Source organism: Aquarana catesbeiana, linkage group LG11 (genome assembly GCF_042186555.1).
Source record: "Aquarana catesbeiana isolate 2022-GZ linkage group LG11, ASM4218655v1, whole genome shotgun sequence".
Lineage (NCBI taxonomy): Eukaryota > Metazoa > Chordata > Amphibia > Anura > Ranidae > Aquarana > Aquarana catesbeiana.
Window position 1 is genome coordinate 233695309 of NC_133334.1, and position 25371 is coordinate 233720679.

Consider the following 25371-nt stretch of genomic DNA (forward strand, 5'->3'; position numbering starts at 1 on the left):
CGCACTCGTGGAATGGCGACGAACTACGGTACCTATGAATTTCCATAGGCGACGCTTTAAAAAATTTTTTACGGTTACCAGGTTTGAGCTACAGAGGAGGTCTAGGGCTAGAATTATTGCTCTCGCTCTGACGATCGCGGCGATACCTCACATGTGTGGTTTGAACACCGTTTACATATGCGGGCGCGACTTCCGTATGCGTTTTCTTCGCTGCGCGAGCTCGCGGAGACGGGGGCGCTTTAAAAATTTTTTTTTTTTTTTTTTATTTATTTTATTTATTTTTGTACTTTTATAAATTGTGTTTAAAAATTTTTTTTTTTTTTTTACTTTTATTGCTGTCACAAGCAATGTAAACATCCCTTGTGACAGTAATATGTGGTGACAGGTACTCTTTATGGAGGGATGGGGGGTCTAAAAGACCCCCCATCCCTCCTTTACACTTCAAAGTATTCAGATCGCCGAAAACGGCGATTCTGAATACTGTGTACTTTTTTAAATTCGGCGCCATTGGCAGCCGAGTAAACGGGAAGTGACGTCATGACGTCGCTTCCGCGTTTACAATTAGAAGGCTGGAACGAAGCCGCTCACAGCTTCGTTCCAGCCCGCCCCCAGCCGCCGGAGATTCCCGAATGGACACCGGGCCTCCCGATCGCACGGGAGGCCCGGTAACAGCGGCGGGAGGGGGGGGGATGTCCCCTCCCGCTCCTCCGGTATAACAGCCGAGCGGCTTTTAGCCGCATCGGTTGTTATATTCGGGTAGCCGATCGCCCGCTGAAAACAACGGTACCGGGATGATGCCTGCAGCTGCGGGCATCATCCCGGTATAACCCCGGAAAGCCGAGGACGCATATGTGCGTTCGGTCGGCGGGAAGGGGTTAAAGTGTTACTAAACCCTGGGCTCTGCATTCACGATATCTGGTCTCCCACAGAACATGGAAGTGCAATTATTTTAGTAAATGTAAACTGCTAAATACCCTTTCTCATCAGCAGTATATGGCAGTCTTGTGACTTCTATGAGTGGCTGGTTAAAGCTTGTAGCAGAAGTTTTAATTCTGCAATGACTGTCCTATCAGGATGCAGGACCCCTGACCCTCTGTCTTGACAGTGCTGATTGGCCCTGTGCTAATCACATGAACCCTCCCAAAAAAAAAAAAAAAAAACTCTCTAGCAATACACACCAGCCTGTTCCCCCTTCCTCCCTGGCTCTCTATTATCAGGACATATAATGGGGACAGTGAAGGAGAGAAGACAGGATTAAACATCCTTTTTACACAATACAGAGGATTAATCCCTTAGGTTCCACAGTGAGTATAACAAGCTTGCTTTACTGCATATACAGACTGATTTTACTGGGTTTAGTAACACTTTAATTACTATTGATGTGTATGTCTGCTTGTGTCTCTCCTCCCCCCTTAGATTGTCTTATTAACATTCTGCTATAACTTTGTGTATTAGTAATGCTTAGACCTTGAAGGGGCTATACCCCGTAAGCTTGTCCTGAAAATGTGGATATTAGTGCAAATTTTTTAAAAATGCAGACAGTACCCAATTGTTTCTGTTACAAGTGCACTAATATGTCTATAATCTCCTCTTACCTTGTTTTTAAGACTTAATTACCATGCTATAGCCAAAAGATAGCTACAGCCTCTATTGTTCCAGGAGGGTGTCCGTGGACGTCCTCCAGGAACCATGCCCCCTGGGGCACACATCCGATGCACTCTGTGATTACTGTGTCCTTAGGACACAGCTGATCACAGATCCAGGGTAAAGGGCCAATCACAGCTGCCCTCTACCATGTGATCAGCTGTATCCAATCACAGCTAATCACAATGTAAACAGACTTGCTGGTTATCGGCTTTCCTTTCCTCACACGCTATTGCAGCATGAGGAAAGAAGAGCCGGTAACCGGCCAGTATTACAGGGGACGTGTACACAGATAATCGGGGCACTGATCATCGGTGCCCATCAGTGAAGGAGAAAAATTACTTATTTGCAAAATGTTATAACAAACATTGGTTTTGTTTTTTTAGAAAGTGGTGATTTAAATACCACTGAAAAAAGCGCTGTTTGAAAAAAATTATAAACATTTCCTATGAGTACAGTGTTACATGACTCAGTCATTGTCATTCAAAGTGTGACAGCACTGAAAATTGGCCAAGACAGGAAGGGGTGAAAGTGCCCAGTAGGCAAGTGAAGAAAAGAAGGAACAGACAGTGCAATGCTATCTAACCTACCTCCAACAAAACATCAGCAGAAAATGTTCAATATTAGCTCAACTCAAAAGCCTGCAAAGATGTGAAGAGGCCCAATCCCACAAAGTCCATGTGATAGAAGGTAAAGATGCAAAAAGAAGACATCTCCGCAAGAGTTGACAGGCAAAGAAAATTAGGCTTTAGTCCCAGAGTGGTGAGATGAAGACCTCTAAGGCACTGGGGATTAAAGCTAAAACAGCTTCTCGAATACCCCTAGAATACACGCGCCAGCAGAAGAATGCTGCAGAGCCCACCTATCCCACTCCACAGCCATTACTCTGGCAAATGTCTGATCACCTTAAGTCCAACAAAGCATCAACAGCAGTGGAGCAAGGGCCAGGAAGGTTAGCCAAAACGCTAAAAGCATTTGATGAAGGGTAGGACAAGGAAAGGAATCTAGAGGACCTTCATTAGAAGTCTGCTAAACAGCCAAGAAGGCAGACAGGACTTTCAGCAAGATATTAGGGTATTCCACCAGCTGACAAGCCAAAGAGGCAAGGCCCACTAGGGGTAATCCTTACTATTTGCCTAGAACCTCAACATGCCCAGGTGTGTAAACCTCTCCATTAGTGCAGCCACTACCGGTTAGGGACATTCCGTTTCCAAGGTAATGCCCTTCATAAATACCAATCGAGCAAGGCTAGGATACTCCACCTCGTCCTATGCAGGGTTGAGACAATTCTCTCTGGCACTAAAGAATTCCAAATCCTTCCTGGTGTGAAGGATGAAGGCACTGAAATATCTGGATTGCTGTTCAAAAGAGCCTGAAGTAGACAAGGCAGGGTTTCCAAATATAGGGAACTATTTGTTCAGAGGGATCAGGAGGTAGTCCAGGGGATGGAGGCACTCTGGTGACTGGTGTTGCACAGAAACAAGGGAAGGAGACTACCCCAGATGCCTTAAAATGCTAATTGAGCATTGTGGGGACTATGATCTGCAAAGACAGGATTACAACCTACAACTGCAGGTAGTGGGCTAAAGAATGAAGACTAGCCTAATATTGGTTAGACCTTTCTGAGCAAAGCTGAAAAAGAAGATATCCATCCTCCTTGGACGCAAGCAAAAAAGAAAGGAGCATACTGGGGTAGAAGGCTTACATTTATTTCTTTTTTTTTTCCAGTGTTTGAGACTCCTGTAGACAGCAGCACAACTTGACTACATCTACATTTTTGTGTCGCTCAATAGACAATAAAGGAACTATTCCTTAAGTGGTAAATGTGTTCCCGTTGCATCTCTAGGCTTCTGTGTACATCTTGCTGTGCTGAACTGCTGAGTCTGCACTGGGCCACCTCATGTTTTAGACACTCCTCTGGGGTTGATTTACTAAAGGCAAATCCACTTTGCACTGCAAGTGCACTTGGAAGTGCAGTCGCTGTAGATCTGAGGGGGAGATCTGAAATGAGGGGAAGCTCTGCTGATTTTATAATCCAATCATGTGCAAGCTAAAATGCTGTTTTTTATTTTCCTTGCATGTCCCCCTCAGAGCTACAGTGACTGCACTTTCAAGTGCACTTGTAGTGCAAAGTGGATTTGCCTTTAGTAAATAACCCCCATAGCCTTTTAGAGTGTCTCACAGAAGCATAATGGGCCATTTTCAGGAAACCAATAAGAGAAAATATAAAAGTTGTGGGTTCTAAGCTCTTCATTTAAAAATGCTTGTGCATGTTGATCCAAAGGCTTTGGTACTTTAAATCATTGATCAGGAACAATTATGCAGATTAGGAGCACAACCGCACTTCTAAATGTAGCTAAAGACTTGGGGGGAGAGAAGAAGTTCTGACAAACAAAAACAACACATTTATAAATATATATTTTTAATAAATACAGTATAAGGCCTAGGTTCACCAACCATTGCAGGCAGTGCAGTGTTTGGAAGGAACTAGTTAGCTAAATGAAAATAGGCTGGAGGAACTATAGAGAAGGGGTCACTCGTGGGAGTTCTGCGGCTTTTGTTCTTGGGGTCCCTCGTTTGTGGAAGACCCTCCATGATCCTGGCAGTTCTCTCCCTCCTCTCGTACATCTGTGCCCCTTCATTGATCGTGCTGGCTGTGAAATGCCGCTCATTCATATAAGCAATGGTTTCGTCCCGCTTGCGGCTCACATAACCTTTTAGCACGGTGTTGTAGGGATTGTCTTTTGTATCGGGTTGGAGTGTCTTGTATTTAAATTCCTTCCTGGTGATGACCGGTAACAGGAACTGGCATGTGTTGCTTTTGATGACATCATCATTATCTCCATCTGCACATCCCAAGGTAAAAGCCAGGAGCTGATCAGGAACAGACACCATATCAGAGCCGGACACCTTGTCTACATATTCAGAGTGTTTCTGACGTACTTCAACCACATCCCTGAGGGACTGTTCCCGCCTCTCCTCCAAGTCCACCACTATGCGGTGAGGATAGTTCTGACCCAATACAATACCTGTACAGAAACCATAAAACGTGTAAGACCATAAAGCGAATTTGGAACAAAGAGAAAAAGTAAACATTACCCAATACGTATGCACAAGTCCGAATTGCATTTTGATTTTTTAAGAAAATTATGTAAGCTGCTGTTGCTGATCTTTTTGAAAATGCTACTTGCCTACCTGTCAACCTAATCCAATTGTTTTAATACTTTGAGGTTCTAATCTGTTTATCAGCTGCTGAGATCAGATATCAGCCACAACAGTGCACTGTTCAGTGTATTGGCCAATGTGGCACCAGGGCTCATAGAAATAAATATTATTTAAAGAAGATTGGTAATCATGTGACATTCCTATCTGCCTGTAAGGCAGGCCATACACGGTGCAAATTTCTTTCCTGCAACGTTTCCCCCATCAACACAGACAGTGCTGACAGGGGAATCAGCAATTGTCTTCTCCCAGCAGGGGGGGGGGGGAGCCAGTGATTACCAATAATCGCAAGAGAATCCAGCAGGCTGGTTGTACTCAAGTTGATCGATCAACTTTGTACATTCAGCTTGCCCCTTAACGGTTTGAATTTGAACGGTGTATGCCTAACAATGCAATGCGTCCAGTCTTCAGGTCTAGGTGTTGTAAGAGCATTGTATACAAATATATTACTATATATATAAACCCGCGCTGTGAGTGTCACAAATAAATATTTTTAAAATTGACCTAAAGTGAAAACAAACAATAAAAATAGTGATAATAAGTGCAGCTGCTGTACACAAAGTGCTAAGCACTTGAACAAAATAATAATATAGATATTACAGCACTAGCAAACAAAGCATTGATGAAAGGAAGAAAAACAAAACATTAATAACAAACGTAAAAGTCCATATAAAGTGACTGATGTGCTCCAAAGATTTCAGGTGTACCGCAACACCCCCCTCCTGTGTCCCCACTCACCAAATGTAGTAGACCCTCAGCTTTTCAGTCTAGGGGTCACTTCAGGCTTAATAGTGATGACCAGGAATGGCAACTTGAACATCAGATCATCCAATAAATTTCCTTAGTTGAGAATACTCAGCCAGAATAATAGATACCCGGAAAGGAAAGGAAAGGAACGAATATCTTCAGCTCCATGTTTGTCATGTCTGGTTTTATCTTACCTCTTGTAAGTACATTTTTTATACGCAATAAACGCCTTTTTTAAGCGGTACTTCACTATTAGTTCCTTTCCATTAATTTTTGGGTACCTATTATTCTGGCCGAGTATTCTCAACTAAGGAAATTTATTGGATGATCTGATGTTCAAGTTGCCATTCCTGGTCATCACTATTAAGCCTGAAGTGACCCCTAGACTGAAAAGCTGAGGGTCTACTACATTTGGTGAGTGGGGACACAGGAGGGGGTGTGCGGTACACCTGAAAACTTTGGAGCACTTGTGCACTTTTGTTGGATTGGAGCACATCAGTCACTTTATATGGACTTTTACTTTTGTTATTAATGTTTTGTTTTTTTTCCTTTCATCAATGCTATGTTTGCTATCGCTGTAATATCTATACTGTAAGAGCATTGACTTTCAGAAAGCTGAAACTTGTACAGGAAGTTTAGTTCTCTTTGGTGGCAGGGGAGCGTGAAGAAGCAAACTACAGAATGCATCTGCTGCAAACCTGTTACTTTAAAGCTAGAGTTCAGATCTGCATTATTGTCATTTATGAGAATGAGGCTTGGCTCTGCTGAGAGTCACTCTTCAAGTACTGATTGGCTATTTACCACAGTCTTCCTCTGCTGGATGCATACAAATACTGCGTGGCTACTAACGGCACGTACATGCCCCCAATGACGTTAGGTGTGATGACACATTTGGGGGCGGAGCCTACGTACATGCCGTCGCCACGCCTATCCTGCTGTGTACACAAGCCAATTTTGCTTCCATGCTGCTTGCTGCCTTTGGATTTTGATATGCCTTTTTTTATTCAATGATATTGTGAGTACCCTCAATCCCCTTGTTCTAAAAATAAAGTTTTAAACGGATTTACACTATGTGGATGCTCCTTTTCATTGATGGGAATGCGTTTTTGCTTATCCATTGCCATTTGAATTTGCTGCATCTTTGATCCTGTGATTGGATGACATCTGCTACCTCTTATACATATTGGGCGTTTGTAGTCCTAGCATTCTGGTAAGAGCCCAACTTTATGTGGTGGTGGATCACGTGGTGAAATCATATCTTATTATTCTGGATTACACTATCTTCATGGACACTTCTTTAGGGTTCTTTTTCACTTATGAACTTTTGTTTTACATTATTTTTTTGGACACTATGGGGGTTATTTACTAAAGGAGAATCCACTTTGCACTGCAAGTGCACTTGGAGGTAAAGTCGCTGTAGATCCGAGGGGAACATGCAAGGAAAAAAAAACAAACAGCATTTTAGCTTGCACATGATTGGAGGATAAAATCATCAGAGCTTCCCCTCATTTCAGATCTACCCCTTAGTTTTAGAGCGACTGCACTGCCAAGTGCTCTTGCAGTGCAAAGAGGATTTGCCTTTCGTAAATAACCCCCTATGTTTAGTATCACTATTATAGATCATCTACTTTGATTTTGTTCTTACTTTTAGCACTACATTTATTATTACTGGATTAAAATATACTTACCTTATACTAAGCAACTTGAACATATCATTGCTACCAGCAGAGGGAGCCACAGCCTAGTACATTCACGTAAATCTGCAGAAAAGATATTTGAGCTGCCGTGTGATGCAGCCGAATACCTTCCATTTTGGGAATGCATGGATTTAATGTTTTCGCCTTCATGGACTTTTTTTTTTCCAATATGCTAAACAGGAATGTACATAGTCTGGCATGTTTGCCTTAAAAGTGTATGTAAACCTAAAACCAAAAATGTAATATATTGCAGCTTACAAGTCCTTGGTTTGGTTGGCTGCATTCATTTTCATTTTTCAAGCTTCTTCTGCATTATTTTCACTCTGTAATCCTGCAAATAAACACTTTTTTTCTGTCCCTGGGTGGCTATGTCACTCCTCCACGGTTGTCCCGCTAGGCTGCTCTCTTGATAAAGACTATAAACATGTCTATGGCCTCATTCACACGAGACGGACTCCGTTTCCACGGAGCCCGCCTCGGTCCGCCAGCTCAGCGGGAGATCTCTCCGTTGATCTCCGCTGAGCCGGTGGATTACAGGTCCCTCTCTGCTCACTGAGCGGGGAGGGGCTTGTCAGGCGCCGCTGCTGCCTATGGAGGGATCGGATGTAAACGGACAGCAGATCTCACCTGATGCGATCCGCCAGTGACGCATCCGGACGTAGGGCCATCCGTCTGCTTTTAGCGGATCGGACAGGGTCGGATGTCAGCGGACATGTCTCCGCTGACACCCGTCGCTCCATAGACTAACATGGAGCGCCTGACCGGTCCAATTGTGTGAAAGCTATTCATCCCCATTATAAAGGAAAGAGGAAATTAGTAGTTTACAGAATATAGAAGATGGAAGATAATTCCTGTGAGCTGCACCAAGAATAACAAGAACACTGCTCTTCTGCCAAGGTCTACAAGTATTTTCTGTACTTGATGAAAATGTTCTTAGCTTGAAAAGAAAAAAACAAAAAAAAAATGCAGCCACCACATTTCAAGTGGTTTTAAAGGCTCAAGGTTTTTTTACCCTTCATGTATTCTATGTATGAAGGTAAAAAAAAAAAAAAAAACCTTCTGTGTCCAACAGCCTCCCCTAATACTCACTTGAACTCTCTCTCGATTCAGCGATGTGCAGGAGAGCAGAGCTTCTCCCAAGTCTCTCATTCCCAATTGGCTGAGATAGCAGCGGGAGCCATTGGCCCCTGCTTCTGTCAATCACAGCCAGTGAGGAGAGAGGTGGGGGGGGGGCGCTGAGTCACAGCTCTGTTTCTTATGGACGCATAGAAGGGGGCTCAGGAACGAGCACGCCCCAGTGCCCCCAGAGCAAGCAACTTGCTGTTAGGGGCATTGGCTGAAGAGGAGAAGCAGGTAATTATGACAAGTTTCTTATTTTACAGAACAAAATGTACCGTAAGGACTGTAAGCTGCAATATATTGCATTCTTGCTCTTGGGTTTAGTTATCCTTTAAAGCAGAACTAAAAGCTCAAAATAGAAAAAGGAAACAAGCGGTTTATCTTTCTCAATGTCTCTTCTGCATGAAAACACACTTACCAGCCTGTTCGCAATCCTCTGTAGAACGTACACTAAGCTGTGCATGCGCAGCTCAGTTTACATTCTGGCACAGTGCCTGTGTGCCAGGATGGCTGCACTCCTGTGCATGTGCGGAAGTGACATCATTCTACAACGTGCCAATCAAAACGACTGAAGACCGGCACCCAAAAGAAGGTGATGCTCGCGAGGTACCTCGCAGGCATCAGATAATCAGGCATTGGTGCCTTTAGATCCACTTTAAGATTCTAATCAGATCAATACACTATTATACACAGAGTAGTGTGGTACTGGATGGTGCAGAAAGTAGAGGGAAATAAAAACCAATGAAAACATCAGAGAGGAAAAAAAAAAAAAAATATGACAGCCATTTATAGATTATTAAAAGTGCTGCACCTGACAGATTAAACCTCTATACCCACCGGCTCGTCTGAGTTGGGATGGAGGACATTTCCAAGGCTTGTGAATGTATTCATCAGGCAACCCAGCCAGCTCTGGACACCACTTCCTCACATAGGAGCCGTAGGGGTCACAAGTCATGGCAGCATCTACAGGATGCATGACGAAATTCCAGTGGTCCAGTCCGGACATTCCCCCATTCTGCCACATCATGGCATTGATAGCAACATCTGCGTCCACAAGAGTGTCCTGGCAACACAATCACAAATATTCATTACATGTTATCTTAAAGCCCAGCTGAACTTCCTGGTATTCATTTCTTGTACTTGGCTGGGATGCTATTTAAATCCCGATATTTACTGGTTTTTATTATCTTTTGTATGGCCTTGTGAAAGCTCAACATTCCATGTCCTTTTGTTTTGATGTATCTGGAATGTACAGTACTTAACTTTTAAAACTACTAGATTGGTTGTGCTTTAACTCTTTCACTGCCAGTGGCATAAATGCCTTCATCGGCAGAACCAGGGGGTGTAACACAAACCCCCAGCAGCTACACGTGTTGGGAATGTAAACCTCACATGCTGCCTGTCAACATTCAGATGGAAGTGATCTGGCGGCTGTACAGCCAATCGCTTTTACAGACCCCTGGAACAGGAGGTTGTCGCTGCTGTCCCACCTGCAGGCCTGGGACTAGTATGGCAAGTGTCACCAGGTAGAGGGAGACCAGCAAACATCTTTTTGCTGATCTCCCTCAATTAGTAAAAACCCAGAAACAAGGATTTTGGCACTTCTGGTTTTAGCTGTCCCTTTATCTGGCCATCTGTGCTCCATTAGCTTCAGTGGGGGGCAGGGGGGGCATAAGGGCTTTAATACACCCCTGTTAGCTCACTAAAGAGTCTGTCACAGCAAAAAAGTTAAGCATGTCACAGCGTAGCAAAAAAATTAGGTTAAAAAAAAAAACCTACTTTAAAAAATGAAAGTTACATCTAAGCACTTAAAAACATGCAAAATATTTTTAAAGCCAATTATTCCCCCACTTACTCACATACAGTATGTTACACACGATGGAGGCACCTGCCTACAAAAACGTTCAATGCATTACACATATTAGATATCTCCACATAGACTGGAGTGAGAACAGTATTTCTAGGGCCATTATTTACAGTAAACTCTAAACTGATGAACTGTAGGGGCTTTTAAAGTGTTGCTTAGCAAAAATTTTGTTGCCTTTTCACGTCTACACCTAATGTTAACGCTTGACGTGTTTTATATCTGTTTACAATTTTATATTTTACTAAAAATTGGCTAATTATATATAATAATACATACACAGAATCCCAGAAAAGTGAGTACACCCCTCACATTTTTGTAAATATTTTATTATATCTTTTCATGTGACAACACTGAAGAAATGACACTTTACTACAATGTAAAGTAGTGAGTGTACAGCTTGTATAACAGTGTAAATTTGCTGTCATCTCAAAATAACTCAACACACAGCCATTAATGTCTAAACCGCTGGCAACAAAAGTGAGTACACCCCTAAGTGAAAGTGACCAAATTGGGCCCAAACAAACAAAGAGCCGAGATCCTGATGATCACGGCTGATCTCTCTGGCACACCTGTTTATGAAGCCGAGATGAGGAGTGGGGAACATGTTCTTCACTTCTTATCAACGGACACACCCTTCTGTCATTCACTTTTAGGGCCGGTTCACACTGCTGCGAATTCTATTGCGAATTAGAGCCGCTGCGATCGCTCAAATTCGCAAGTCATTTTAATAACATTGTTTTCCATGAGTGCCGATCACATCATTGCATTGTGAATGTAAGCTGCGTAAAAAAATGGTCCTGTCCAAGTTTGATCCATGTGCGATGCGAATTCAGCTCCATAGACTGCAAAATTTGCAGTAGAATCGCAAGAACACATAAAAAATTCGCAATGCAAATCGGATCAAAATTGCACTGCAGCAGTGTGAACTTGCCCTTACACAGATGACCAGTTTATAAAAGGTGAGATCTGAAGATCTCACTGGCCATCTCTGTACAATATCTCCGTCCCAGATTCTCCAGCCCAGAGGTGGAGAATATGGGTGAGAAGCTGCTGTGGGGTGAGGAAGGAGGCTTCTTTCTTCCTGATATCAAAGCTTAAAGCGGTTGTATACCCACTGGGTTTTTTTTTTTTCCACACCTGCAAGGGAAAAGGCATAATGAGCTACTTAGAACGAGGCGCCGGCATCTCACCCTGTCCACGCCGAGGGAGCTGACATTTCCCCTCGGCGTGTCTTCCGGTTATCGCGGCTCCGGCGCTGTGAGTGGCCGGAGCCGCGATGTCGTCACTCCCGCGCATGCGCGCGGGAGACTTCTGTCCGGCAAGCTCCGGAGTTTGCCAGGGTGTTAGCCGAGAATCCCCTGTGCGCATGCGCCGCTGCAGTCAGCGGCTCATTGCGAGGGGAATATATAATTTGTGTGTGTGTGTGTGTGTGTGTGTGTATATATAGATATAAATACAACCGCTTTAAAGACTGAGATAGTATACACACACACACACACACACACACACACACACACACACACACACACACACACACACACATACATATATATATATATATATATATATATATATATATATATATATATACACACACATACACAGTGGCTTGCGAAAGTATTCGGCCCCCTTGAACTTTTCAACCTTTTGCCACATTTAAGGCTTCAAACATAAAGATATAAAATTTTTATTTTTTGTGAAGAATCACCAACAAGTGGGACACAATTGTGAAGTGGAACGAAATCTATTGGATATTTTAAACTTTTTTAGCAATTAAAAAACTGAAAAGTGGTGCGTGCAAAACTATTCGGCCCCTTTACTTTCAGTGCAGCAAACTCACTCCAGAAGTTCAGCGAGGATCTCTGAATGATCCAATGTTGTCCTAAATGACTGATGGTGATAAATAGAATCCACCTGTGTGTAATCAAGTCTCTGTATAAATGCACCTGCTCTGTGATAGTCTCAGGGTTCTGTTGAAAGTGCAGAGAGCATCATGAAGACCAAGGAACACACCAGGCAGGTCCGTAATACTGTTGTGGAGAAGTTTAAAGCCGGATTTGGATACAAAAAGATTTCTCAAGCTTTAAACATCCCAAGGAGCACTGTGCAAGCGATCATTTTGAAATGGAAGGAGTATCAGACCACTGCAAATCTACCAAGAACTGGCTGTCCCTCTAAACTTTCAGCTCAGACAAGGAGAAGACTGATCAGAGATGCAGCCAAGAGGCCCATGATCACTCTGGATGAACTGCAGAGAACTACAGCTGAGGTGGGAGAGTCTGTCCATAGGACAACAATCAGTCGTACACGGCACAAATCTGGCCTTTATGGAAGAGTGGCAAGAAGAAAGCCATTTCTCAAAGATATCCATAAAAAGTCTCGTCTAAAGTTTGCCACAAGCCACCTGGGAGACACACCAAACATGTGGAAGAAGGTGCTCTGGTCCGATGAAACCAAAATCGAACTTTTTGGCCACAATGCAAAACGATATGTTTGGTGTAAAAGCAACACAGCTCATCACACTCAACACACCATCCCCACTGTCAAACATGGTGGTGGCAGCATCATGGTTTGGGCCTGCTTTTCTTCAGCAGGGACAGGGAAGATGGTTAAAATTGAGGGGAAGATGGATGCAGCCAAATACAGGACCATTCTGGATGAAAACCTGTTGGAGTCTGCAAAAGACCTGAAACTGGGACGGAGATTTATCTTCCAACAAGACAATGATCCCAAACATACAGCAAAATCTACAAAGGAATGGTTCACAAATAAACGTATCCAGGTGTTAGAATGGCCAAGTCAAAGTCCAGACCTGAATCCAATCGAGAATCTGTGGAAAGAGCTGAAAACTGCTGTTCACAAACGCTTTCCATCCAACCTCACTGAGCTCGAGCTGTTTTGCAAGGAACAATGGGCAAGAATTTCAGTCTCTTGATGTGCAAAACTGATAGAGACATACCCCAAGCGACTTGCAGCTGTAATCGCAGCAAAAGGTGGCTCTACAAAGTATTAACGCAAGGGGGCCGAATAAATTTTGCACGCCCCACTTTTCATTTTTTTATTAGTTAAAAAAGTTTCAAAAATCCAAAAGATTTCGTTCCACTTCACAATTGTGTCCCACTTGTTGGTGATTCTTCACAAAAAATAAAAATTTTATATTTTTATGTTTGAAGCCTGAAATGTGGCAAAAGGTTGAAAAGTTCAAGGGGGCCGAATACTTTCGCAAGCCGCTGTACATGCATAGTACAAACACTCCTCTGTTCTACTTCTGGGAACAAATGTTCTCCGCTTCATAAACAGGGTGCCAGAGGAGAAGATTTTTCTCTGAGAACTGCCGAGAACTGAAATTAGATAAATAGATAAATTGTCTCTGTTTGATGAACGTACACCAAAGTGTCAATATTTTGTGTGGCCACCATTATTTTCCAGCACTTTGGGCACAGCGTTCACCAGAGCTTCACAGGTTGCCACTGGAGTCCTCTTCCACTCCTCCATGATGACATTATAGAGCTGGTGGATGTTACAGACCTTGCGCTCTTCCACCTTCTGCTTGAGGATAGCTCTCAGATGCTCAATAGGGTTTAGGTCTGGAGACATGCTTGGCCAGTCCATCACCTTTACCCTCAGCTTCTTTAGCAAGGCAGTGGTCATCTTGTAGGTGTGTTTAGGGTTGTTAGGTTGGAATACTGCCCTGCGGCTCAGTCTCCGAAGGGAGGGGATCATGCTCTCATGCTCTGCTTCAGTATGTCACAGTACATGTTGGCATTCATGGTTCCCTCAATGAACTGTAGCTCCCCAGTGCCCCCCTGATAGTATGAGGCAAAGGGGGCGTTAATCTGTGTTGGATCTGTTAGGATGCTCCCAGTGGAGGACTGAATACAGGAAATAGACACCAGAGAGGAGTGCTCCCGCGACAGCCAGACCAACAGACGACCACTCCTCTCCCCTTGTTCGAAAATCCTCTGGCTCTGGTGGAGCAGGTGAATTTTAGTGGTGGAGATACGGATAAGGGATACATCCCTCAGGGCTGCCTAAAGAGAGGAGTAGACCTGGGGATCCCCATCCCTAACATAAACTGCCTCTAAGGCCACAGCCTTAGCTTCAGCCTCCTGTAGTTCTTTGCGAGCCCCCCCTAAGGACCCTTCCGATGTGTTCCTGAAAACTACCCCTCATAAAAGCCTTAAATGCATACCAAGTGACAGGGATAATAGGGACAGAGCGATCCTGTGCCTTCCAGAATGTGCTCATACTGTATCTGCCTTGCATGACATATTCACTTTCGAGTATAACCAAAAATCTAGAGAGGCACCACAGGCCCTCTGATGGAGGGAAAGTCAACCCCAGCTGTAGGGAGATAGGAGCATTGTCAGATATACCCCTAGGCAGAATAGTAACATCCCAAAGCCTGGAGAGGAAAGACCCCCCGGAGTACACTAGATCAATTCTGAAAAATGTTCTATAGGTCGCAGAGTGGCATTTCCCCTTCCGTGTACCCTACCCTGGGGCTATACAGTTCCTGATAGTATGAGGCAAACCGGGCGTTAATCTGTGTTGGATCTGTTAGGATGCTCCCAGTGGAGGACTGAATACAGGAAATAGACACCAGAGAGGAGTGCTCCTGCGACAGCCAGGCCAACAGACGACCACTCCTCTCCCCTTGTTCGGAAATGCCACTCTGCGACCTACAGAACATTCTCCAGAATTAATTAGGTATACGCCCTCCGCTTGGGGTGTCTCCACCTCCAGACATCTGTGAAATTAAAGGCTTCCGCCCAGGCCAACAATTTAGTAGCAGAGCCGGACGCCTGGGATAATCTGTCCATCTCAGGATCCGGGACCATATTAAAGTCCCCAAATATCCGTGGCATACTGCAAGAGCCTGGACACTAGCTGATACAGGAAGGCAACTGAGGCGGGGGGGGGGGGTTACATACAATAACAATTTCTAGATTCACTATAGTTGCATGAATGACATAGCGACCCCCAGGATCTACATCCAGTGCCAGCAGACTAAAGGGCAATGATTTACGGATCAATATGCTAACCCCTCGCAAGAAGTTAGAATAAGTGGAGTGATATGAGTGACCAACCCAAGGCCTCCTAAGGCTCAGAAGTTTCCCCCCAATCAGGTGAGTCTCCTGGAGTATACAGATATGGGGAGACTGTCACTGCAGGAACTGAAACACCAGCGATCTTTTTATTTTTGAGTTTAAGCCCCTGGTGTTCCAGGACACTATTTTACAGATAGACATAGGGTCTTATAATAATACCTATATGAAGAGTAATTGCGGAGCGAACCCTGGCTACAGAGCCACAGGTTGGCCACCCACCACACCACCATACAGTAACAGGGCTACAGGATTCCCCTGACAGAATAGTAGATATATATTGCAAAAGGCGTACTGACACGTATTAGCATGTATATGTAAAAACTATAAAACACAAAACAAAATTAACCCCACCAACCCAACTAGAGGAGGCCCATGTCCCAAAACATAAAATGGCAATATGCCCATGTGGGGGCACGATGTGCAAGAGGGCACCGGAGCCCGGTCCTCTGGAGCACAGTACATAGACTGGATAGAGGAGTCTGGATATCAGAGCCAGTGCAGTTTACCAGCAGACGCTGGGGGCACAAACTTGGTGTTACAGAAACTATAGTGAACCAATAACAGTAATATGCAAGCTGTGGATACCAGCCAATGCTTCCACTTGCAAACACAGTACAGTTCCATAAAGCAGGTGAATATGCCACATAGCAGGCAGAGTGCCATTAGTGCAACCCAGGGGGACTCCAGGGCAACATAGAGAACAGGTCAGGACAGTGCAATATGTTGCATCCCCTTCCTCAGGCACTAGGCAATAGAACAGAACAGGTTGCAATTAGAACAAAGATCCAAGGGAGTAGGACGCAAACTGTGCAGCAAGGCCAGGGGGGCATTCAACACAGCACTCTTGGGGCGCTCTGCAAAGAAACTTTAGGATGCATTCATAGTGGCAGGTAACAGCATAAAAAAGCAGGCCCCGCAGGTAGGTCAGTAGTGTAAACAGGCAGCCTGACCACCCAAGAGCTCGATAAGAGAAGCCTCCAAAAGGAAAAGAAAAGGAGAGGTGTTCCCTACTGCCGGCGGACCGTCTCTATCCAGGAGGAGGTCTCCTCGGGGGAGGTGAAGAACCGTCTCCCATCCTCCACCTGCAATCTAGCTGGAAATCGCATGCTATATGAGGCCCTTTGCACGCAATTTGGCCTGCACTGAATCAAACGACTTGGATTGGTGCTGGGTCTCCACAGAGTAGTCAGGGAAAATTATAAGTTTAGCATTTTCTTACTTTAACTCCCTGGCTTCCCACAATACCATGTCCCAGTCTTTGAAGTGCAGCAGCTTGAAAATAAACGTGTGGGGTGGGGAGCCCTGAGGGCCTCTTGCAGCAGGCATGCAAATGGCCCTCTCTACAGTGAAGAAGGGGGAGAAGCGAGTCCTAGGCAAAGGCACCGCGAGGAGGTGCTCTGTAAACGCAGTTGGGTTAGTACCTTCTGCTCCCTCCGGGAGGCCGATGATCCGCAGATTATTGCGCCTATTTCGGTTCTCAGCATCTTCAGCGCGACTTTCCAGGGTTTCCACTTTAAGTTTCAGGGTATGCAGGTCCTCAGTGTGTTCCCTAATGGTATCCCCCACTGCAGAGACCCGCTGCTCCACCTCCACCACCCGGCCACGGAAGGAGTCCAGGTCCCGGCGGATAAAGTCCACATTGGTCTGCAGTTGGTCTATTTTACCCATAAGTGCCACTTGGCCAGTGGCAATTGTCTGCATGGCAGCCGCAATGTCTGCCACCGTGGCAGGGGAGGAATCTGAGGCCTCTGTTTGAGACGCCATGTGCGCGGTGATGGCGGCCTGCCCTCTGGTTCTAGCTCTATCCAGGGAAGCCGCTGCTGACTAGGAACGGCAGGATTTACCGCTGGGCATGTCCCGGAGCCTCCGCTGTCCACAGCCCAATTACAGCCTAAGCACTGGGAAAAAGCAGGATATAATCGGCCAGACTCCTGGAGCTCAGTTACAGAGCTTCCTCTCCTGTCGCCATTTTGGACACGCCCCCTTGCCGCTGCTTTTAAAATTCAACATCAAAACAGTGGGGGTTATTTACTAAAGGCAAATCCACTTTGCACTGCAAGTGCACTTGGAAGTAAAGTCGCTGTTGATCCGAGGGGGACATGCAAGGAAAATAAAAAAAATAGCATTTTAGCTTGCACATGATTGGATGATAAAATTAGCAGAGCTTCCCCTCATTTCTGATTTACCCCTTAGATTTAGAGCGACTGCACTTCCAAGTGCACTTGCAGTGCAAAGCATATTTGCCTTTTGTAAATAACCCCCAGTGTTACGGACTTCTAAATGCTGGATTTCACTATATAAGCTCAGTTTACTGTTAAAAATAACTGTGAAAAGCAAGACTCCAGTGGGTGTATAAGGATGTCCGCTTGCAGGCTTCTAACTCTAGGCTTACTGCGAACGATTGCAGGTGTATCAAGATGGCCACGAGGCAACATCACTTCGGCTGCACATCGCGCATGCGCAGTAGGCCGGGTAGCGGCTTTCCGATGAGTAGCGGGTATCTGATAGAACACCAACATCTTGTTCACCCATGTAGTTCTGGTCTTAATTTTTGTGGAATGAAAAGGCAAAAAAGATGATCTAATCTGCTTAAATTGGCCAAGCTGGTGGGGGTGAGCTGTATTTTTTTTTGAAGCAGAGGCCCTAGAGAACAAAATGGTGGACGTTGCATATTTTTATGTCACACAATTGTTGGGAAAAAAAATACCCTTTCATGAATTTTAATGCACAAAAACACAATATTGCCCAATAAATATAAAAGATGATGTTATGCCATGTAAATAGAACCCAAACATGTCATGCATTAAAATTGCGCCTGTCCGTGGAATGGTGCCAAATTACGGTACCTAAAAATCTCTATAGGCAACGCTTTAAAAGCCTTTACAAGTTACAAGCTTACAGTACACACACACACACACACACACACACATTATTGCTCTCGCTCCGACGTTCGCGGCGATTTCTCACATGTGTGGTGCGAATGCTGTTTACATGTGCGAGACCTACGTACGCATTCGCTCGTGAGCACGTAAGAATGGGGGTGCTTTAAAAAGGTTTACTGCTTTTTTAACACTGTACCTTTAACTTTGTTTTTTCATTTAATCATCTTTATGGCTATTACAAGGGATGAACAACATCCCTTGTAATAGCATGAGCCATGACAGGTCCTTTTTATAGAGAGATCTGGGGTTTATTAGACCTCAGATCTCTCCTCTGGCCTCCAATGCAGCTGATCAGACACAGATTGGTCTGATCAGTTGCTTTACTGGCCGTTATCGGCCAGGTAAACAAAGAACCGAAACACCCCCTTCTGCTCCCTGTAAACATAATCCCGCAGCTCGTAGATTATGGGAATGCATGCCTGGAGTGGTGTGAATTTGTTTAGCCACTTCGACTACTTTTATTTTGTGCAGGATCGCTGGCCATAAAAAAATGATATCTCAATCATTGCTACAGCTGCAGCTATGACCCAAATATCGCCCATCCCATTCGAGGACATTTATAAACGTACAGCAGAGAAGTGGTTAGAATATGCATTTATCAAAGGCACTAATGGTTCAATGATAATGGTTACCCCTAATTACCTGAAACCATCTGTATCCATGGATCCAATGTAAGTGAAGATAAGCCACAAGGAAAGAGGCCACTACATGTCTGGAGTAATTGCACATCCAACCGGTAAGCCAGAGTTCTCTCATGGCAGCATCTACCAGAGGGTATCCAGTCATCCCTTTCTGCCAGGCTCGTAGATGGCTCCGATCACTGCTCCAGCGCTGACTCTGGAATAATAAAAATGATTTTATCACCGAGAAATGTAAAGCAATAATACAGCTATACAGCCAAGTCTGTGAATTAAAAGAACTATAAGAGGGAATAAAAACAGATCGAAAAGATTCTGGCATGCCCTGCTGCCCTCTATCCACAATGGTATGGATGGGTTGCTAGCTAGATGGCATGAGGATGTCCCAGTGCTTGGTAGTGAGGACATCGGGGATTATCCCATGTCTCCACTAAGGACTGATCAATTCAATTTAAACTTATTCATAGAATATGAATTGCACAGAATTTACCCCCTCTACCCCTTCGAGATGCTGGAGATGCATGGCTGATCTGAATACTTTCATTCATACTTTCTGGATTTGTCCGGTTATCCAGAGGTTCTGGGGTGACTAAACTTGTTTTATTATTAAACTAACAACTATTCCAGCAGTGGCAGCCCCTCCATTAGGGGCGCTACCTCCCTATCCATGTGTCTGGCCCCTAATCTACATTAGGGGCGATGGATGCATGGATTCCAATGTGGGGGGGTGTTTTTATTTTTTTTTTTTTAAGCACGTGATTAGAGCCAGAGGCTCTAATAGGCTTAAAAAAAGGGTGGGCTCAGGGCGCAGAGCACTGCGCTCCAAGCCCACCTAGTTGTACGACAATAGAGAATGAATATTCGCTATTCTCACACTGATCCTCCTCCCGGCCAATCAGGAAGCGGGTCGTGAGACCCGTCACCCGATTGGCTGAAAGGACAGGTGATTCTGTTGGACGCCTAGGAGGAGGGGGGAGGAGATGCACGGTGGAAGCCACCGAGATGCAGAGGAGGAGGAGATGCCGGTCTGTCACAGCGCTGCCCGCCCGGGTGCGACGGCAAGAACCCCGGGGTGCGGAGTGACAGGACTGAGCTGGAGAAGCGGAGGTGGTGGTTGCGAGGAGGGCTAGGATGTGTCAGGAGCACTCGCCATAATGTGCAACTCTGCACTTACTGTATCTCCGAGTTTGCCTTGTTTATGCCATGGTTTTAAAAGTTTCTTCCTCTGCTTTTTTTTGTCTTCAGTTCTACTTTAAGCCCAGGTTCACACTGAGTTGCGGGAATGAAGTCGTGCGAGTGCAGCTGAGCACGATTTCACTCCCGCATGTCAGTCCCAAATTCGGCCGCGATACACACACACACACACACACTTTATATATACAGTGCCTTGAAAAAGTATTCATACCCCTTGAAATTTTTTACATTTGGTCATATTACAACCAAGAACGTAAATGTATTTTATTGGGATTTTATGTGATAAACCAACACAAAGTGCCACATAATTTTGTGTGGAAGAAGTGGAAGGAAAATGATGAATGGTTTTCAGATTTTTTGTTACAGATAGATATGTGAAAAGTTTTCTTCTAAGATTGTCCTGTATTTGGCTCCATCCATCTTCCCATCAACTCTGACCAGCTTTCCTGTCCCTGCTGAAGAAAAGCATCCCCACAACATGATGCTGCCACCACCATGTTTCACAGTGGGGATGGTGTGTTCAGGGTGATGTGCAGTGTTAGTTTTCCGTCACACATAGCGTTTTGCTTTTAGGCCAAAAAGTTAAATTTTGTTCTCATCTGACCAGAGCACCTTCTTGCATGTTTGCTGTGTCCTCCACATGGCTTCTCGCAAACTACAAATGGGACTTCTTATGGCTTTCTTCTTGCCACTCTTCCATAAAGGCCAGATTTGTGGAGTGCACAACTAATAGTTGTCCTGTGGACAGATTCTCCCACCTGAGCTGTGGATCTCTGCAGATCCTCCAAAGTTACCATGGGCCTCTTGGCTGCTTCTCTGATTAATGCTGATTAATGCTGTGTTTAGGTGAACGGCCATGTCTTGGTAGGTTTGCAGTTGTGCCATACTCTTTCAATTTTTGGATGATGGATTAAACAATGCTGAATGAGATGTTCAAAGCTTGGGATATTTTTTTTTCATAACCAAACCCTGCTTTAAACTTCTCCACAACTTTATCCCTGACCTGTGTGGTGTGTTCCTTGGTCTTCATGATGCCGTTTGTTCACTAAGATTCTCTAACAAACCTCTGAGGGCTTCATAGAACTGCTGTATTTATACTGAGATTAAATTACACACAGGTAGACTCTATTTACTAATTAGGGGACTTCTGAGGGCAATTGGTTCCACTAGATTTTAGTTAGGTGTATCAGAGTAAAGAGGGCTGAATACAAATGCACACCACACTTTCCAGATATTTAATTTGTAAAAGTTTTGAAAACCATTTATCATTTTCCTTCCACTTCACAATTATTTGCCACTTTGTGTTGGTCTATCACATAGAATCCCAATAAAATAAAAACATTTTGTTGTAACATGACAAAATGTGGAGAATTTCAAGGGGTATGATCACTTTTTAAAGGCACTGTATCTTCATCATATTTGCTGTAGACACACATGCATTGAGAGAGGTTAGGTACACATTCTGATAACACAATGGCTCTATCAATCATGTACCTTGTATGCAGGCCTGACAGGTTCCACATGCATGTCTGGAAAGAGGACAAGCAACCAGTAAGACAGGTCCCGCCAGGCCAGCTTCCTTAAGAACTTTGGCACGCTTTTTTTGGTAAAGTATGCTTCATGCAGCACTGTCCTCGGGCTAATTTGACCAAAGTGGAGATAAGGGGAAACGTGGCTGGTGTATGGTTTATCTGCTCGCCCAGACTCCTTATCGTAGTGTTTTATACCTAGAAATAAGAGACAGTTTATTATTTTATTGGATAGGAAGTAAGGTACCCAACACAGGTAATCTACTGACATAATTTGTTGTTGGTTATTTGGGGTAAGATATATTGCCATAAAAATACACCCCTTAAGTTTGACCTATGATCTTTACCAGCCTCTCTGGAGGGAGGGGGGGAGTAAAATAAAAACTCCCTTAGATTTTTAGTTTTCTGTCCCAGGGTTTTGCTGCTCATACCTTGTAGAGCTGAGGTTTTGATGCTGAAAAGGTAAGTATAATTTTTTTGGGGGGTAATCCATCATTTAGGAGTAGATTGATGTTATTGTAAGGCCTAGGATTAAAGAGTGTTTGTGAGGGTTGGTGTTTATATTAAAGTGATTGTAAAGGTTTTTTTTTTAAATAACAAAACTGTTGTTATACTTACCTGCTCTGTGCAAAGGTTTTGCACAGAGCAGCCCCGATCCTCCTCTTCTTTGGGTGCCCCCACAGAGAGCAGCTTTCCATGGGGGCACCCGTGCTGTGTCCATTGACACAGACAGCAGGACTTGACCCCGCCCCCGGCTCATGTGTCACTAGATTTGATTGACAGCAGCAGGAGCCAATGGCTCCTGCTGCTATCAATCTATCCAACAAGGACACAGGCAGCAGCTGGAGCTACTGGGCTCGTCGCTGGAACAAACAGGTTCAGGTAAGAAAAAGGGGAGCAGCTGCAGCACAGAAGGTTTTTTACCTGAATGCATAAAATGCATTCAGGTAAAAAAACCTTGAGACTTTGCAACCCCTTTACAAGAGTTTCAAGAAAATGTACTTGCCATCTTCAAGGAAATTTCCTAAACAAATATAAGCACCATCTTCACTGAAGTCCCAGGATTTTTTGATAGTTGCTGCCCAGTCTATCTGTACAAACACAAAAAAAGACACAATTTAAGTTTCACAGAGGTGTGAATGGTTATGTGGCTTGAGACAGTGTCACATTTTCTGTACTATTAAAAGCAAAAATTTACCCATAACAACTTGATAAAAAAATAATGTTCTTTAGCAAGGAACTTACGTTCCACATTAATAATTATACTACCAAAAATTAGTGTGTGCTGTAAATTGCTTCCAGCGTTGCTCCTGTTTCTTCTTGCTGGAGGCTGCCATTTTGCTGAAGCCCAGAGCCCCTTAATAGCAGTAAATCTTTAGGGTGTCAGCAGATTGGCCTCTAGATTTTCAGCAGTGCCAAAAAAAAGAGCAACTGAGCATGTGCAGAGCAGGGTAGAGACAGAGTATTGATGGATTTTAAACTGTATAGGCACGTTTAATGTTTATGTAGCTATACCTGGAAAAGGGGCCAGCCTGAAGTGATCTAGCAGTACATAAAGTGGTTCTAAAAAGCCTTAAGGTTTTTTTTTTTAACACCTTAACCAATTAAGCCCCCGGCCATTTAGCTGCCCAAAGACCAGAGCACTTTTTGCAATTTGGCGCTGCGTCGCTTTAACTGACAATTGCGCGGTCGTGCGACGTGGCTCCCAAACAAAATCGACGTCCTTTTTTCCCCACAAATAGAGCTTTCTTTTGGCGGTATTTGATCACCTCTGCGGTTTATATTTTTTGCGCTATAAACAAAATAAGAGCGACAATTTTGAAAAAAAAAAAAAAAAAAAAAAAAAAAACACATTTTCCTCAGTTTAGGTCAATACGTATTCTTCTACATATTTTTGGTAAAAAAAAAAAAAAATAAGCATTGATTGGCTTGCGCAAAAGTTATAGCGTCTACAAAATAGGGGATAGTTTTATGCCATTTTTATTAATAATTTTTTTTTTTTACTAGTAATGGCGGCGATCAGCAATTTTTATCATGACTGCGACATTATGGCGGACAGATCAGACACTTTTGGCGCGATTTTGGGACCATTCACATTTATACAGCGATCAGTGCAATTAAAAATGCATTGATTACTGTGTAAAATGTGACTGGCAGTGAAGGGGTCAACCACTAGGTTAACCACTAGGTGGCGCTGTAGGGGTTAAGTGTGTCCTAGGGAGTGATTCTAACTGTGGGGGGGGCTACGTGTGTCACGACACTGATCACCGCTCCCGATCACAGGGAGCGGTGATCAGTGTCCTGTCACTAGGCAGAACAGGGAAATGCTTGTTTACATCAGTATTTCCTCATTCTTCCTCTCAGTGAGACAATCGTGGGTATCCCCGCTGACATTGAGTCCACGGGACCCGTGATCACACTCACGGAGGTCACAGCGGGCGCGTGCACGTGCAAACCGCTTCTTAAAGGGCAACGTACAGGTACGTTAATCTGCCTGTACGTGCCCCTCTGCCGACGTATATGGGCGTGAGCCGCTCGGCATGCGGTTAATGCATTCTATGCATTAAAGTAAAAAAAACTTCTGTGCTGCAGGTTCCCCCCCAGCTACCCCCCCCCCCCCCCCCCATACTCCCCTGAGACCGATCCTGACCCTGCGATGTGCATGAGAGCAGCGGCTGTCTCCCTCCTCACTGAGCAGATTAATAGCAGGCAGAACCATTGGCTCTCGCTGCTGTCAATAAAGTGCTGTGACACAGGGGCGGGACCAAGCCGCCTGGTCTGTGTCAACGGACACAGACAGGGTGGCTTGGGAGCGAGTCTGCACAAGTGCAAGTACCCCCATAGAAAGTGGCTTTCTATGGCGGCACTCACCGAAGAGGAGGAGCCTGGAGTGCTGGCATGGGACCCCAGGAGAGGAGGATTGCACAGAGCAAAAAAGTATAACACATTTTTTTTTTTTAAATAACAAAACACTGAAGGTTTGACGTTACCTTAATTTTCTGACTAAAGTTCCATTTTAATACTTCCTTTGAATAACATACAATGTAGCTGGAATCAAGTTAAAGCCCAGCTATAGGTACCTTCATTTTTATAATTTCAGGTGGCTTCATATTTTTTTTCCTCTACTCTTTATACACTAACTTTTTCTTTTCATGTAAGCTTGTTAACCCTGCAAGCTCTGCTCATTTAGTGTAAACACTGCACAAGCAGAGAGAGGGATGTGAACTGTCTGTTGAGAGCTAACATCCTGTACAACAAGGTCACACTTGGCAGGAATCTGTGGCAGTTTTCTATATAGAAATTTGTCGCATTCCCCCCTGTTAATTACTGGCAGACCTGCCCTAGTTTCTATTCCACTCTGAAATAGAAACTGGAGCAGGTGGCGCAGACACACCTGAAACAGGTCTATCTGCCTAAATAATCTGGTGCACGCCACGCCTGCCACTTTCCTGCACCATTATATTGTCGCTGGAAGCTTAGTTAATTCCCCAGATTGTATTTAGCTGGCTGCAGGTTCTTCATAGCCTGTGCTTTGTGAATGTTAAAACACGGGAGGTAGTTGGAACTACACCAAATCTGGTGTCTGTTAGATACCTTACCGATGCATCAGGAAACCAGAAGTACAGCTCTTGCTGTGCTTTTTGAGAGGCAGTTGCATACA

General features: G+C 44.3%; 1 protein-coding gene across 1 annotated transcript in view; it reads right to left on the reverse strand.

The window, feature by feature from the left end:
* Nucleotides 1-4049: 4049 nt before the first annotated feature.
* Nucleotides 4050-25371, reverse strand: part of LOC141112571 (deoxyribodipyrimidine photo-lyase-like) — a 37695-nt gene continuing 16373 nt past the window's right edge. The window contains exons 4-8 of the mRNA XM_073605504.1: nucleotides 22717-22801; nucleotides 21676-21908; nucleotides 18992-19186; nucleotides 9267-9492; nucleotides 4050-4673 (exon numbers count right to left, since the gene is read on the reverse strand). Of these exons, the coding sequence (XP_073461605.1) occupies nucleotides 4132-4673; nucleotides 9267-9492; nucleotides 18992-19186; nucleotides 21676-21908; nucleotides 22717-22801 (1281 nt within the window). The 3' untranslated portion in view covers nucleotides 4050-4131. The remainder of the gene's footprint in view (nucleotides 4674-9266; nucleotides 9493-18991; nucleotides 19187-21675; nucleotides 21909-22716; nucleotides 22802-25371) is intronic.